This window comes from Manis pentadactyla, chromosome 1, assembly GCF_030020395.1.
Source record: "Manis pentadactyla isolate mManPen7 chromosome 1, mManPen7.hap1, whole genome shotgun sequence".
Lineage (NCBI taxonomy): Eukaryota > Metazoa > Chordata > Mammalia > Pholidota > Manidae > Manis > Manis pentadactyla.
The window spans coordinates 188,396,276-188,413,354 of record NC_080019.1 but is presented as its reverse complement, the minus strand read 5'-3'; the positions used below and the strand labels follow the sequence as shown (position 1 = coordinate 188,413,354).

The following is a 17,079-nucleotide window of genomic DNA, read 5'->3' as shown; positions in this document are numbered from 1 at the left end:
TGTTGTTTTCTCAAAGAACCAGCTCTTGGTTTCACTGATTTTTTTCTATTGTTTTATTGTTCTCAATTTTGTTTATTTCTTCTCTGATCTTTATTATGTCCCTCCTTCTGCTGACTTTAGGCCTCATTTGTTCTTCTTTTTCCAGTTTCGATAATTGTGATGTTAGAGTATTCATTTGGGATTGTTCTTCCTTCTTTAAGTGTGCCTAGATCAGTATATACTTTCTTCTTAAGACTGCTTTTGCTGCGTCCCACAGAAGTTGGGGCTTTGTGTTGTTGTTGTCATTTGTTTCCATATATTCCTTGATCTCTGTTTTAATTTGTTCATTGATCCATTGATTATTTAGGAGCATGTTGTTAAGCCTCCATGTGTTTGTGAGCCTTTTTGTTTTCTTTGTAGAATTTATTTCTAGTTTTATACCTTTGTGGTCTGAAAAGTTGGTTGGTAGAATTTCAATCTTTTGGAACTTAATGAGGCTCTTTTTGTGAGCTAGTATGTGGTCTATTCTGGATAATGTTCCATGTGCACTTGAGAAGAATGTATATCCTGTTGCTTTTGGATGTAGAGTTCTATAGATGTCTATTAGGTCCATCTGTTCTAGTGTGTTGTTCAGTGCCTTTGTGTCCTTACTTATTTTCTGCCCGGTGGATCTATCCTTTGGGGTGAGTGGTGTGTTGAAGTCTCCTAAAATGAATGCATTGCAGTCTCTTTCCCTCTTTAGTTCTGTTAGTATTTGTTTCACATATGCTGGGGCTCCTGTGTTGGGTGCATATATATTTAGAATAGTTATATCCTCTTGTTGGACTGAACCCTTTATCATTATATAATGTCCTTCTTTATCTCTTGTTACTTTCTTTGTTTTGAAGTCTATTTTGTCTGATGTTAGTACTGCAACCCCTGCTTTCTTTTCTCTGTTGTTTGCCCGAAATATGTTTTTCCATCCCTTGACTTTTAGTCTGTGCATGTCTTTAGGTTTGAGGTGAGTTTCTTGTAAACAGCATATAGATGGGTCTTGCTTTTTTATCCATTCTATTACTCTGTGTCTTTTGATTGGTGCATTAAGTCCATTTACATTTAGGGTGACTATTGAAAGATATGTACTTATTGCCATTGCAGGCTTTAGATTCGTGGTTACCAAAGGTTCAAGGTTAGCTTCTTTAGTATGTTACTGCCTAACTTAGCTTGCTTATTGAGCTGTTATATACACTGTCTGGAGATTCTTTTCTTCTCTCCCTTCTTATTCCTCCTCCTCCATTCTTTATATGTTGGTTGTTTTATTCTGTGGTCTTTTGTGTTTCCTTTAACTGCTTTTAGTGGGTAGTTGATTTTATTTTTTGCCTTTAGTTAGTATTTGGTTGGTCTGCTTTCTTTGCTGTGATTTTATTTTCTCTGGTCACATCTGTTTAGTCTTAGGAGTGCTCCCGTCTAGAAAAGTCCCTCTAAAATATCCAGTATAGGTGGTTTCTGGAAGGCAAATTCCCTCAACTTTTGCTTGTCTGGGAATTGTTTAATCCGTCCTTCATATTTAAATGATAATCGTGCTGGATACAGTATCCTTGGTTCTAGGCCCTTCTGTTTCATTGCATTGAATATATCATGCCATTCTCTTCTGGCCTGTAAGGTTTCTGTTGAGAATTCTGATGATAGCCTGATGGGTTTTCTTTTATAGGTGACCTTTTTCTCTCTAGCTGCCTTTAAAACTCTTTCCTTGTCCTTGATATTTGCCATTTTAATTATTATGTGTCTTGGTGTTGTCCTCCTTGGGTCCTTTCTGTTGGGAGTTCTTTGTATTTCTGTGGTCTGTTTGATTATTTCCTCCCCCAGTTTGGGGAAGTTTTCAGCAATTATTTCTTCAAAGATACTTTCTATCCCTTCTCCTCTCTCTTCTTCTTCTGGTACCCCTATAGTATGGATATTGTTCCTTTGGATTGGTCACACAGTTCTCTTAATATTGTTTCATTCTTGGAGATCTTTTTATCTCTCTGTGTCAGCTTCTATGCATTCCTGTTCTCTGGTTTCTATTCCATCAATGGCCTCTTGCATTTTTTCCATTCTGATTATAAATCCTTCCAGAGTTTGTTTCCCTTCTGTTTATCTCCTTCTGGACGTCTGTAATCTCCCTCCGGACTTCATCCCTTAGCTCTTGTATATTTCTCTGCATCTCAGTCAGCATGTTTATGATTTTTATTTTGAATTCTTTTTCAGGAAGACTGGTTAGGTCTGTCTCCTTCTCAGGTGTTGTCTCTGTTATCTTTGTCTGCCTGAAAATTTGCCTTTTCATGGTGCTAGAGATAGTTTGCAGAGCTGGGACGAGTGACGGCTGGAAGAACTTCCCTTCTTGTTGGTTTGTGGCCCTCCTGTCCTGGGAGAACTGCGACCTCTAGTGGCTTGTGCTGGGCAGCTGCTCTCAGACGGGGCTTCTGATTCTTGCCCAGCTGCTATGGAGTTTATCTCTGCTTTTGCTGTGGGCATGGCCTTCCTCGGGCTGCTGCTCCGAAATGGTGGAGCCATGTTGGAGGGGGAACGGCCGGGAGGCTATTTATCTCCGTGAGGGGCCTCTGTGCTCCCTGCTGCCCAGGGGGTTAGAGTGCCCAGAGTTCCCCAGATTCCCTGCTGCTGGACTAAGTGTCCCAGGATGCTTCCGTCTGGTCGTGTGGTCCCTGTCCCTTTAAGACTTCCAAAATGCACTCGCTTTTCTTTGTCCCCAGGGTGCCGGCTGTGGGGACCTGCTCACAGGTCTTACTGTCCTGTTTCCCTAGTATCCAGGACCCCATGCATGCACTGTGTCTGCGCTCTGGCCCGGATGGCTGGGGCTGGCTATTTAGCAGTCCTGGGCTCCCTCTCCCTCCCTGCTCTGACTCCTCTTCTCCCACCCGGATCTGGGGTGTGGGGCGCTCGGGTTCCGCCGGTCCGGGGTTTGTATCTTACCCCCTTCGCGAGGCACTGGGTTCTCGCTGGTGTGGATGTGGTCTGGATGTTGTCCTGTGTCTTCTGGTCTCTCTTGTAGGAAGAGTTGTCTTTGTTGTATTTTCAAAAATATATGTGGTTTTGTGAGGAGATTTCCGCTGCTCTACTCATGCCACCATCTTGGCTCCGCCTCTAACTCCAGCTTTCTTGAGGCTAGATCAATAGGCTGATGAAAGCCTGCCTTAACATCCCAGGTGTGCCCTCCTTCCTCCTCCAGACCAGTGCCACACAGCAAGAACCAACACAGCTCTGTTTCCTTAAGAAAAATTCTAAGCCAGAAGTCATTAGTATTAGTTCTCAGAGGGACACAGTGATAGAGTGGGCTGGTGGCACAAGGAAGTCATTCCTACCATCAGAGGTGGGGTGAGAGAGTCAGCTGACATTTGAAAGAGCCCACTGATGCCCTAGTGAAGTCTTAGAGAAGCGGTAGAATGCTCCAGGACAGCACAGGGAATCAGGCCAGATTTGAAATTAACTATGTGCAAATTAAATTGTCAGTTTCAAACTAGAGTTCTTGATCTTTTTAATATTATTTGTCTTAGAGTACTTACTGTTATCTGCCAACATGAACTGCACATTAACAGTATTGTCAATGTCAGCATTTAAGTATTGTAGTAGTTGACCAACAAAGAAATATGATAGTTTATTTTGTCCCAATTATTAGCTATGATGAAGGAGAGTGAACATGTCCTGGAGGGGGGGGGCCAGGTCACATGACAGAGAGATGCACAAACCATGCTAAGGTCTTGGACATCCACCAGAAGGACTTTTGAGAGGGAGTAAGCATGCAGATGGTACAGAGAATGCTCAGGAAGGAAAGCACTTAAGAAGGTGGTCCCTTACGAGGGGTTACAATTGTCCCAACTGAGCATGTGTTGTAGAGCTGGGGTTGAGGAGGTGGCCTGGGGAGAAACTCCGGTGGACAACTCTTGAGATCTGGCTAATGATCCCAGGAGGTGGTCATGTGACCTCCAGCAACATGGTGGATGAGTAATTCAGAGGCCAAAAAGTTTGGGGAAAGGATGAATATGTTTTGGAAATGCATAAGCTGCGGTGGATGCTAGAGGAGGGGTGGCCATCGGGACGGGAAGGACAGGCCAGAAGAGGAGCCTGTTCCTGCAGCTCTGACAATGTTCTGGGCAGGTGACTGATCTTGTTGGGCCTAATAAATTAGGGTTGTATAATTTTTGCTAGATTTAATATGCTCACTCTGAGAGACAGAGAGGCGGACGGAGGAGAGAGGGCAGGAAGTCATATCCAGGGACCCCCAGGTGTGAAGGGCAGGGAGCAAGTAAAGGGCATGTGGGAACCTTGATTGAAGGATTGAAGAGTTGAGGGTAGGAAGAGGCAGTTGTGCAGGGGACAGAAGCACTGATGGCCACTGACGAGTGTGTAGTCCTGGGAGAGGGGCCCCTGGCCCTGAGGAGAAACACCCCAGGGTGGTGGTGGGGGCAGTGTAGCAGAGCAGGGAGAGGGGGCAGGGCTGGGGATGAGGTCAGGGGCAGCGGGGCCACATCAGACCAGAGACACTCCGTGGGGGCTGCTCACCAGACTCACCTTCCAGTCTCAGTAGAGGCTGCAGCTCCATGCAGACATCTCGGGGACCAAAATGCTTGATTTTCATCAGTTCTGTTTAAATATGTAAGGATGTGGGAACATCAATGTTGGGGGAGAAAGTGAATACAGCAACTGAATAGTGGCCATGTGGGAAAATTGCATAGAATGAAAAAAAATTTATTTTTGCTTATGAACTCTGCTGACTTCTAAGTTAAGGTGTGGGTCCAGTTAACAGAATTGTCAGTGCCAATTTCCCAGCTTGTCAGTGTGGTACAGTGTGTAAGGTGGCCCCATACGGGAGGCACCGTGAAGGATGTACAGTGGTATCTGTGTTTATCAGTCTTTGCAATTTCCTGTTTATTTCAAAAAAGGTAACAAATTCACCAGTATACTCCAAAGTCCAGTCAGATAGAAAATCTGGATGAGTTTTCCAAGTCTGATTCAGCACAGTTCAAAGTCTCTCTGGCTGAAAAGGTTTGCAAGTCTCGGGGATTATGTTTTCCCTGACGGCTGGAGTGTGACCTTTCCTAGGGAGCCCCTTGTAGATCCCATAGGAGTTGATGGCCCCACAGCAGTGGTTTGGAATGAGCCCCAGCCCAGGACAATAATCTTCCTGCTTTTGTAAGAGAAACTCAAGAGGTAGAAAATTAGGAAAAATCTCGGTCCTGTGAGCAGAGTTTCCTTGTGGGCAGGGTTCCTCCCTCTGTGTGAGTCTAGATGAACCCAGGGGGGAGGGAATGTGCACGATGCTCTTAGTACGTTCCAAACCAGTCATGTGTTATGTCATGGTTACATAATCCCTCGGTTTGCTAAAAGTGCCAACTTTAGGATGTGACCTAGGTCAAACTGAGTAAGTTTGTGTTCTATATATATAAATGTGTGTGTGTATATAGTTAAGTGTTATTTTTAAGATTTAAGGTAAATATCTTTGTGATATCAGAATTCATTTGCAAAGTAGCAGTTGAAATGCTCTGGTCCTGGCCTAGACACTGGTGTTCCTCTGATGTCAGTTTAAACAACAAATGAAGGGGCAGGAACTTCACAGCCCTGTTGAGGGTGAGTCTTGGAAAGTAAACCTCCCTTTTAAAATAAAGGCCCTACCCTGCTGGGGGACCAGGTTTAGGGTTGGGGAGGGAGGAGCTTCGTCACTTCTGTGATGTTAGGGCCACCTTCAGGCACTCACATTCCAACACGCTTTCTCTTCCCATGTGCTTCCAACATTTCCACCTGTACTGGTTAATCTTCACAGCAGTCCTATGATGATTTTCCCCACGTTCTGTCGTTGAGGAAACAAGATTCAGTAAGATGCAGTGACTTCCTCAAGGCTGTGTAATAAGGTGGCAGTCAGGAATTTTTGTTTGCAGGTGTTTGAAAGCTTCCAAGCAGAGAAGTTGAAAGAATCGTCTATTAGACACCCCTATGTCCACTCAATTATGTTCAACAATTATGAGCTTTTTCGTATAGTTATGGGTTCATCTTCCATATATATTTTGCTGAAGGACATTTATGTTGCAAATAAATGTCCTGACACTATGTCACCAACATATTCACACTGAAGAGATCTGATAATAATTCTGTCCTGTGCATTAATACCCAATCCATATCCAGTTTTCCCTGGTAAGCTAAAGAAAAGTGGACCAGTAAAAAGATATCTAAGGGCTTGGTATTCAAAGTTTCAACATCGCTGGTTGTCTCAAATGGCCACTCTTCAAACTGAAACTATCTAACTCTGTAATACTTCCTGTTAATTAAAACCAAGGTCAAGGTAAGCAAAGTATGAACCACATCTGTTTTCCCAGTCAAGATGAGCAACAATGTTTGCCTTTCCTTCTTAACACCCTTTGGTGCCAAGATGTATGTAAACCCCTATCTTTTTTTTTTAAGCATTCCAACATATTTTATGTAAATGGATGTACCCCTTTAAAGTTCTTTTCTCCTTGTCCTCTTGAAGATACACCACCTCTGTTTGACTTGGGATCTGAAACATTTCTCCTACATGTCCATGGGAGTCGGTGTTTCCAGGCTTCTAAGCCTTCAGTTTGGCTCAAATAAAACTATCTTTATTTCAAGGTTATGCTAATGAACTTTTCATGGATACCACATTGTTTCAGATTCTTTTATGGGTTATGTTTCTTACAGGGCCCACTCAGAATTCACACTTTGCTACGGTTTTTATCCCGAACGGTTTGGTGTTAAAGAGCACACACTGAAGCTTTCCTTCCATGGTGTCATTCAGGTAATAGAGGATGTGGGTAAGGGCTCCAGGCCAAACCCAGCCACCCTCATTGGTTTATATATTGTCTGTGGCTACTTTCTTGGTATAACAGCAGATCGGAGTAGTTCCAGCAAGACCACGTAGTCTGCAAAGCTGAAAATCATTACCATCTGGCTCATTCTATAATGTTTGCTGACCCCTGAGCTATCCTGTCCCTTGCCTTGGCTTAACCTTCAGGTCTATAGTTACCTGAGCTGGTTGGCAGGTAAACAATCCCCAGAAATGGATGTTTGTAAAGAACCATTTATTCATCTTAGATTTTCATTCATCACTATCTTTCCACTTTTTCTCATCTTTTATTACAGAGGAAATCATGAAAGACTTCAGAGAACTGGTACCCAACTCAGAGTGGGTACTCTATAGGTGTGGTGATTCCTTTTGTTTGTTTTGATAGGGAAATTTCTGACTGTATACATGTCCTTTTGGTCAAATCAGGACAGGCCATGTGGTGGGCCCATGGAGGGAGCTCTGAGGTGAGCTCACCATTGCTCAACTTTCTTCTCCATGACAAACTGTCCGTGAGGTCCCTGAGCATCTGAGGGTAAAAGGGCCAAGTACACGGGGGTCTCTGCTCCTTCTTCTGGGCTTTTCAAGGCCTTGGGTCCCCCCATGTCAGATCTCACCCATCCAGGGCAGCAGGAATTCAGGAGGATCTTGTCCCCACTTCTCTGCTCACTCAGTTTCCTGGCCTGGATTCTGGACAGGACTGTGACACCAATTTTTGTCACTCCGTATGCAGTATTAGGCCAGCCCTCCTTCTGGTGTACTCCATTCTTTGTATCTTCCACAAACTTGTTCATGAGCCCCACCAGCTCCTCCTCTGTGATGGTCTCACTTGTAAACTTCTGCTGCAGTTCTGGGCTGCAGTTTTTAAGAGCTCTGAGACTCACAATGCTAGACACATTCACCACTCTGCCTGAAATACAACACAAATTGTTATGTAGAAATGCATGCACAAGCATGAATACTAAATTCTCCAGGATTTTGGACCAGAACATTTGCATTTGAGAGAAAACTACCAGTTGTTATGGGCATTAATTAAGACTCTATAGTCATGGTCATGATACAGTCTTGAAACTTATGTAGAGGATGAAATAAAAAAGGATTCCCTTATACCAAGGGGTTTTAAAATGGAGCCAGGAGTCCATTAAGGGGATGAGCCTTATGTATTTACCACTGGAACCATGAACTTGTGAACTGGTTAAACTGCCAATATTCCAAGGACTGAGCCTGAACACCTGCACCTTGCTACAGTAAGAGACTTTGCTGGGTGATAACTTTAGCAACCAATTATATTATATTCACTCAAGATTAGTTTTGTGCCTCCAACATCAATCAGAATTCTGTATAAGTAACACATATAAGCATTCCCTTTTGTTTTTAAAAACCCCTAGCTTTTGTTCCCTTGTGGGGCACAATTTGGGCTGCCACCTCAATCTGTGCTCCCCAAATGGCAATTCCAAGACCCCAAATAATGTTTCTGTAAAATTTCAGTTGTCTCTTTTCTCAGTCGAAACTTGTCATACTCATGTCTCAAATGAGGTCAAGGAAATGCTTTCATAGGAGGGCAGTGTCCAGAAGCTGCATAAGAAAATGAGAGGAGTTTATACAGGAACATGCTAAGGGGAAGGTAAGGAGGTGCTCATTATACTTCATAATGAGACAGCCTTTCTCCCCCTAAGGCCACCTTTGGTTTAATATGAGGTTCTTATGGGCACATGGTCAGCTCTAGAAACAGGTGTCTACTTGCCAACGAACAGCTTATTGGTTTACTGATGACAGTTCCATGGTGAACGTACAGCTTATGGTTTGGAAGGCGGCTGCTCTGCTCTAGCCACGAGAAATCAAGTCAGCTCACTAGGCGCAACTGCATGTTGTTTTCTCTATGTTTGGGTGTTGACCAATTCATGAGCACTGGCCTGACAATATGGTCCTGAAGAGGGGCAGGGAACACTGGACTATTGAAGGGATGCCTATATAGGGTATGGCCCTTTGGAAGCCACTATGGGAATTTGGGGGGAAGTTAGAGTAGGACATGTTAATGCCCATCAAGAAAACCACTTCCAGAGCCAGAAGGGAACCAGAACTAGCAAAGAGATATCCTGGTGTGTGGGTTTGAAGTGGCTACCTGGGTCTGCGAGTGAGTGGGAATGGGGTGCTGCAGCATCCAGAGATGGGATAATTGTTGACACGGTCTCGCGCCCTCTGAGGCAGAAAATGCCAACGACTGTTCTGTCTGCCACAAGAGAGACAAAAGACTGCAGGTGGTCATGGGAGAGATTCTCTGAGGGGATGGTCCTGCACAATGGCCAGTAGGGTTGAAGGTAGTAGCCCTGGGATGCTACAAATGGGTCCTGACAAGATGAGACGCTCTCTGCAGCCCAGGTTTTACATCCCAGAAGTAGATGCTCGTGTCCAAGGACTGGCACAGAAGATACCGCACCAATTTGGACTAAGTTACATTTCTGCAGATCGAGCAACCCACTTTCATCCTTAGTGTTTTGGCAGAAAACTGGGAGGGGCAGTTCAAACCCTGGTTGTCTCAAACTTGAGGAGATAAGGGCATGAAGCTCTGGCTTACACACATTTATGAGCATGTGCTCACACTATCTGAGGCAAACCAAGGGAGATTCCCCACCGGATAGATTCTTCTGCTTTGCTGGGGTAGCTGGGGAAGGATGCCCTGGTGACTATACAGCTCTTCCCCACATCACCTCACATTTCTTTTTTCATGCCTAATATGGTGGTCCTGAGACCAAGGTTGCAACTGCAGATAGAGAAGCAGGAATAATTACTAAGCAAGAAACTATAGGTACAGTTTTAACCCTTTATGTCAGAATTCCTAAGGGCCTGGTGGAGTGCACTGTGCCTTCACCCCATCTGGCAAAAGGGGAGTAACAGCAAATGCAGCTTTCTGTGTAGTGGTTAAGACAGCCCACTCATTTTGGACCTATGCAACTCTACCCTATGTGGTTGGAGGTGGACCAAAGGGCAGGCACTTGTTAGACTAGTTCCATTGTAGGCAATCCGGATCAGCACAGTGGCTGGACTTGACGTCCCTTTGGAAAGTGAAAAAGTTTGGGTAAAGTCAATGATAAATGGGGAGAAGGAAGAATGAAAACTTGAGGGCTAAAGGCATGAATAAATGGGTTATGCAACAAGAGGATTAAAGGACTATATCAGTGCCTCAAGAAGCTCTATGCTCTGCAGGAGATGATACCATTTCTTAGCTCAGTTGTTCCAGATGCCTAAAATGGTGAAGCCACATTTGCCGAGACCACAGCTGATTTAGAGACCTGACAGGGTGGAACAGAAGCCTGTGAATCTGAGTGGCATCGGCTGGGATATGTGGTCACATTACATGGTGATAAGCTGAACCAATCATTAATGACTAGCAATATGCCATCCTCTCAATTCTTACTTTTCAGGTTACACGTGCTGTGATGTTGTGACACACTGGCCTTGTTTGTAATATTCAACTGCCATATATGAATGAGTCACATGATGATATAGATCAATGCGTTGGTAGATTGAATTAGTCTCCTCAGGATGTAATACCAATGGAAAATGAATGGCTTGATGAAAAACTGGATTTAGCTGACCATCAGCTAACCTTTATACTGCTACATTAGTTAACAAAAAGGGAGGCCATTACACTGAGGTGGCTCTAATACCCTGGCAGCCTACTTAAGGAAACAAAAATTTAAGCCAGTAAATGCTTCAAAGTTATGAAATCAAAAGCGAACAACCACCAATCACAGACAGCCAACAAGGCCTGAAGCTACAGCCAACCAATCATTTCCTCCCTTTGTGACCACCTTTTCTCTGTAATAGTCTCTCCACAGCACCTGTCCTTGGAGGGATCCTGATAACTTCCAGTTTGGTGCTTCCTGATTCAGACAGATTTTTTTTCTCAAACTCTGAAATTTTTCACATGCCTCAGTTCCTCTCTTAACAATACTAAATAGTTCTGCACAGATATTCTATGCTAAATAAGGTATAACTAGCAGTTGATAAAGGGGAGAATCAAATTAGTACAAAAATAAGAAAATGTATCTAGTGGCTTTATGGGATGGATTATCTGTTCCTTTAAATCTATCCCTACCCTGGCTGCTCCAAAATGTTAGGCATACTTTTGATACTATTGCTGTATCTGTCATATAAATTCTGTACTAAATGCAGATGCTCAATGATTCTTTTGCTGTAAGACAGCCTTGGAGAAGGACCAGATGGTGGCCTATGAAAGTGAATGATTTAAGCCTGGCCAAAGAGAAAGTTTGGCTGTTTGCCCCAGACTGCTGGGAGGTAATCTTTAAACCCTTGGAATGTTCTGGTAAGATTGTCCTTGTTTACTTGGGGATCAAGGGTCAAGCTACATAATCTATGCTAACATTGTGATTAGGGAAGGGCCTTGGGCTAAGAAGGAGGTGGGTCATGTCTGTGTGCCTAACCCACAACAAAAACACCTGAACATCAATGCTTAGATGAGCTTCTTGTTTGGCAGGATCCATGTGTACTGTCACACATGGTTGCTGGGAAATTCCATGCTATCCACAGGACTCCACTGGGATAGGACGACTGGAAGCTCCATGCCTGGTCTTTCCTGGACCATGCTCAGGGACCCCCATGTGTGAGGGGCAGAGAACAAGTAAAGGGCCTGTGGAGGGAGACTTTGACTGAAGAGCTGAGGAAGAGAAAGAGGCACTTGTGCAGGGGATGTTATCACTGATGGCCACTGACAAGTGTGTAGTCCAGAGAAGAGGGGCCCCTGGTCCTGAGGAGACACACCCCGGGGGCCAGTGTAGAGTGCACAGGGCCTGGAGATGAGGTCAGGGGCAGCAGGGCCATATCACACCAGAGTCACTCTGTGGGGGCTGCTCACTAGATTCACCTTGTGGTCTCACCAGAGGCAGCAGCTCCGTGCAGACATCTCGGGTACCAAAAAAGTTGGTTTTCATCGTCACTTCTGCTTGAATATGAAATGGTGTGGAATCATTAGCTTTAGGAGAGAAAGAAAGTAGAAATAATAAATAGTAGTCATGTTGTAAAACTTCCACAGAATGATATAAAGAAAAAAGTGGTTGCAAAATCTGGTGAATTTTGTGTTGCACTGGCATTGAGTTACAGTTGTACTCTTGTCAATTTCAGGGTTCCATAATGTTCTGTAGCGTTGTAAGAGGGTACCATTGGGGGAGGCTGGGTGAAGGGAGCACACATGGGATCTCTGTGAACCAGTTTGTGAAATTTTCTTTATTTCAAAATGCACTGAAAGTTCACCTAACTGCCCTAGAGTACAATCCGAGGGAAACTGTGCCACCTGGAAAACATCCCCAGGAGTTGAGTCAAAGAAACACAAAGGTCCCTCTGGCTGGGACTTGCTCCAATTCCCGCTGGACTCTGCTCTAGCTGTCCCCCCACCCTTCCTCCTTCTCTAGGGAGCCATTCTGGACCCAAAGGCCTAAGGAGCCCCCCAACAACAGCGATCTCCAGACAGATCCAGCCCATCCTGTCTGGGGGTGTTCCGCGTGACCTCCTCGCCTGCCGTCCCAGCACCCAGCCCCTTCCTTACTCTTGAAGGCGATGCCCGCGTTGTTGACCAGCACGTCGAGGCCCCCGTACTCCTTGAGCAGGAAGTCGCGCAGGGCCCGGATGCTCTGCCGGTCGTCGATGTCCAGCAGGTGGAAACGCGGGCTCAGACCCTCGGCCTTAAGCTGCTGCACGGCCGCCTGGCCCCGCGCCTCGTCTCGCGCTGTGAGCACCACGTCCCCCGGGAACTGCCGGCACAGGTCGCGCGCGATGGCGAAGCCGATGCCCTTGTTGGCCCCGGTGACCAGCGCCACGCGGCTGCAGAATGACATGGCTGGGTGGTGGGTCACGCGGCGCGGGCGTTGAGCGTGGACTCAACCGGAAAGGAGCCAGTATAGCTGTCGCCTCAATTTCTGCGCGGTGCTGGGGAGGTTGCACGGCAGCGGGGAGGTGGGGTTAGCGGTGGAGCGCGCATGCGCAGCCTCGGGCCCCGCCCCGCGGAGAAGGCCAAGGCCCCGGGCAGGGTGGCAGTTTGTGGCGCAGCCGCTGATGGCTCGGGCTGCTGGCGGCGGCCGACTGCCCGCTTGGCTGCAGCGAACCCTTCCGTTTGGTCGTGTGACTACATTTAAATTGAACCTTTATTCCTGGATGTCCAAGAGTTTTTCCTCGTATTCCCCCAACTATTCAGCTATTGACAGTAGCACTTGAAGAAATAGGGCATTTGTACAGAATTTTTTTTTTCTTGGTTGACAAAATACCGTTTGACCTGAGTCTTTGGAACTACAGTTGTGGCATAAGCTGAAAGAACAAGACAAGGGATGAAGTGTGTGTGGATTTCTTCCCAAAGAATGTAAAGGCAAAGCTACTGGCTTAGTCTTCACTACTTTTCACCTAATAGTGGGGAACGTTTATTGAATCATCCCGGGATATCTCCCTAGACGCTTGTAGGGTCATCAAGTTACCTGTGTACATGTCCTACAGGGTGCAGGTGCCGGCCGGCTTTAAAGCCCTTTCTCACACACCAGGATGCATCTTATCTCCATTTTAAAGTGAGGAGATGGATCCTCAGAAAGTTTATAAATTAGATTAGCGGCGGGAGAATTGTCTTCCTCACTATTTACTAATAGCAGAGAAATAGAGGACTACACCGTCAAGTTTCGTTTGTGAGCTGCCCTTTATGATAGTCATTAGCATTAAACGTCCATTTAAATGTAATCAAAATAATAGAATTTAGAATTCATCTCTTTATGTTGCATGACCCACATTTCAAGTGCTCAATAGTCACATGGTTAGTGGTCACTGTATTGGACAGTGCAGATAAGAGATATTTCCATCACAGAAGAAAGTTCTGTTGAACAGCTGTACTTTAGATAGATTGAATTATGTTGCGATTGCAAGGGTAGGTTCCCAACCAGTTGCAAAAACCAAAATTAATAACCAAGGAAAGACCTTTATGGGTTTTTTGGACTTAAATTTTTATTGAAAGAATTTCAGATTCACATGCAGTAGTAAGAAGTAATACAGAGATTCCTTATAATTTAGCCAGTTTTTCTCAGTGGTAACATTTTGCAAAGTTATGGTGCTTATCACCATCAGGTTATTCATATCAAAACAATCCACCAATATGTTCAGATTTCCTCAGTTTTATTTGTTCATATTTGTGTATGCATGTGTGTGTGTGTGCACATATTTGGATCTGCAAAGTCTTATTACATGTGTAGGTTTGTGTATCTGTCACTACAGTCAGGACATAAAACATTTCCATCAAGGAATCCCTCCTGTTGTTTTTTATAATCAAACACTTTCTCTTGCCCCCACCCTCTCAACCATATTCCCTGGCCACCACTAATCTGCTCTTCATTTGTAAAATTTAAATATTTCAAAAATGTCGCATCAATGGAGTTGTAACATTTTGGGATTAGTTTTTATTCACTCAGGATAACTGAGAGCTTTGTTTTGAATTTTCTTCCTTATCCAAATGTATGCTTGTTCTGTCATTTGCTGGCCTCTCTCCACACCACTAGCTACTTGCTCCTACAGGTGGAGTGAGCCAGTGTTAGAAGTAAATGGGATGTATTAAATTCATTGAGAGAAACATTAGAGATGACAGCATGGTGTGCAGGGAACTTTGCATATGGTGAGGGGCCTGCTGTTTCAAAAGGCAAATTCTAAGAGGGCCATGAATCATCATTTCAGTCTGATTTCTTATGCTTTTTGCATTGGTACCAACACAAGAATTGACAAGTCAATTGAGCAGGATGCTCCAGAAAATACAATGTAAAAAGTATTGTGTAGTAACAAGAATTAAGCATGTAAGAAAAGTGGCATTAACAACTAATGGGTGAAAGAAAGAATTATTCCAAAAATGGTACTGGAGAGAGGGAGTAATGACTGGAAAGAAAAAAAGAGATACTCACCTTACAACATACACAATTAATTTCTAAAAGAGAGAAACAAATGCTTTCTCACTTTTAAAACTTCGTGGTTTTACACAACAGCAGACTCACAGACTCCAAGAAGGGACTAGTGGTTACCAAAGGGAAGGGGGTGGGGAGGGTGGATGAGGGTGGAAGGGAGGGAGAAGGGGATGAAGGGGCATTATGATGAGCACATATAAGGGGGGGTCACCGGGAAGGCAGTATAGCACAGAAAAGACAAGTAGTGACTCTAAAGCATCTTTATGCTGATGGGCAGTGACTGCAGTGGGGTGTATTGGGGGGGACTTGATAATATGGGTGAATGCAATAGCCATAATACTGCTTATGTGAAACCTTTATAAGATTGTATATCAATGATACCTTAATAAGAAAAATATGAAAAAATAAAAGTAAAATTTTGATTTTTCAGTATGGGAAAAGAACTTTGTAAACTTAAGAACAAGGGAAGAATCATGAAGGACAAGACCAACAAATTTGACTGTGGGGAACTTTTTCAAAGTTTGCTTTTGAAAAGCATGGTAATTTAAAGCCAGTGACTTAAGCTCTACTTGGATGACTGTATTTTCCTTTCCTCTGTCAAATTTGGGTCTTGATCCTGGTGATGTGTTTGTAGCCCTCTTCCCCCATTCCTCTCCATACATAGCACTTTGGGTTCATAGGAGTTTGAGAAATAAAACTAAAGAGTGAAGATAGAGACCCTGGATCTCTGCTATTACTGCTAATGGCTAACTCGGCAGATAATCCTTTGTCATGGGTCAGTCTGAGATCATCCTAGCTGCTATATGGAGAAAGAATTTCATCACATCTATTAACTTGTGGAATAAACTCACCTTTACTACCCATTGGTTCAAGGCAGTTATTTTATTTGTCCTAAAGTGCATAGTTCCAGGATATGTTTTGTGAAAATAAGACAAAAACAAACGAGTTCTTCCTCCTCCTAAATACAAATGTGCCAGAAAACAAGATGGGTTCTGTCAGGCTAACTGAGGCCCACAACACAGTGGAGTTGGATGGCCATGTATCCATAGGAGACCACATATGTATTCTGTGTTCTCAGAAAGACCACAAGCAGATCTGCTCCCTGGAATTGAACCAAGGCCAAAACAGACAATGGCTGAGAAATCAGCCAATCACGACTGAACAAGCTTGCATCCCTCATTTACATAGATGTTTCCCCGAACAGGAACCTGGGTAGGAGCTTTTTAAAATAAAGATGACCTCTTCTCTTTGTTTCCTCAGAACATACTTTTGGTCTCTAGCCGAAGGCTTTGTCTCCCTGGTTTGCAAATTGCTTTTCTGCAATACAGCTCTCCTCAGTTAAATTTCTTGTTTTCCAATACAATTTGTTAACACTATTAAGATAAAACATGTTGGACAACAGTATTATTAAATTATAAGTTATTCAGCTGTAAGGGCTTTCCCTTGCCCATGATTATTTACCCTCACAGAACTCTGTTTTGACACTGGCTTTTCTTACACTTAATGCTTATTTTGGGTATTTAATAAGTCTTCCTAATAGGCAGAACACGGACTTCTGAGAACTGGAATCAAATTGTGCTTGAGCAGCTTAGAGATATATAATTCTAAGCAATTTACTTAATTTTGTCAAAGATAATGTTGGATACTAGTTAAAGTGGTAGAGACAGATTTTAATCAGTAATATACTGTTACATAGGGAATTACATAGGGAAGTGTGTCCAGTATGAACTAAACTCAATTTGGATTTATACAGAAATGCCTCAACATTTTAAAGGGAGAATGAAGGAGTAGGGAGGGGAGATGGAGGGGCACTAGTAGAGTCAGGGAAATGAAAAATTACAGAGGACTGGTCAGGGTAAATGTCATTAGGCCAACTATGTTGACCACACAAGAGATTGGGAAATAGTGATCCTATCCTTTCTGATGATTACATTTCAAAGAATTGCTTTCAAGCCCTTGAGAAAGGTATTCCTGGGTTGTAGTATATTTTATATATATATATATATATATATATATATATGTATATATATGTCAAGTGGACAGAGGAAGATGAAGGATTCACAAATTATAAGTTCTTTTTAGTAAATGCTCTAAGAAAGGGTGGAAAGGACCTATCACTAGGTGTTGGTTAGAACAAATAGTAAATTCCATTGGCAGCCTTGAGCATAAGGGGAGGGGGTAGGGTCATTCTCGGCATGTGGTCTTGAGCTGTTTGAAACTATGTTAGTGTCTTTTAATTTGAGGAAGAGGGGAATGGATGAAATAATTTGTGCTCAGTCTGTAGATTTTATAGGCCAAGGTCAAGGACTAGATGAGAAGGCTTAGAAAAGCCTGGAT

General features: G+C 43.7%; 1 protein-coding gene across 1 annotated transcript; it reads right to left on the bottom strand.

The window, feature by feature from the left end:
- Window positions 1-7,024: 7,024 nt before the first annotated feature.
- Window positions 7,025-12,771, bottom strand: LOC118909601 (carbonyl reductase [NADPH] 1). The gene is made up of 3 exons (XM_036880248.2): window positions 12,369-12,771; window positions 11,691-11,798; window positions 7,025-7,715 (listed from the first exon to the last, which is right to left on the bottom strand). The coding sequence occupies exons 1-3, from the start codon at window positions 12,655-12,657 to the stop codon at window positions 7,279-7,281; spliced, it is 834 nt and encodes a 277-aa protein (XP_036736143.2). The 5' UTR covers window positions 12,658-12,771; the 3' UTR covers window positions 7,025-7,278.
- Between the last annotated feature and the right edge of the window lie 4,308 nt (window positions 12,772-17,079).

Coding starts and splice junctions, on each gene's coding strand:
- LOC118909601 (XM_036880248.2), bottom strand. CDS start 12,657: ATGTCATTCTGCAGCCGCGTGGCGCTGGTCACCGGGGCCAACAAGGGC. Junction 11,799..12,368: donor CGCGGGCATCGCCTTCAAGA/GTAAGGAAGGGG, acceptor TCTCTCCTAAAG/CTAATGATTCCACACCATTT. Junction 7,716..11,690: donor GCCTCTGGTGAGACCACAAG/GTGAATCTAGTG, acceptor GTTGTATTTCAG/GCAGAGTGGTGAATGTGTCT.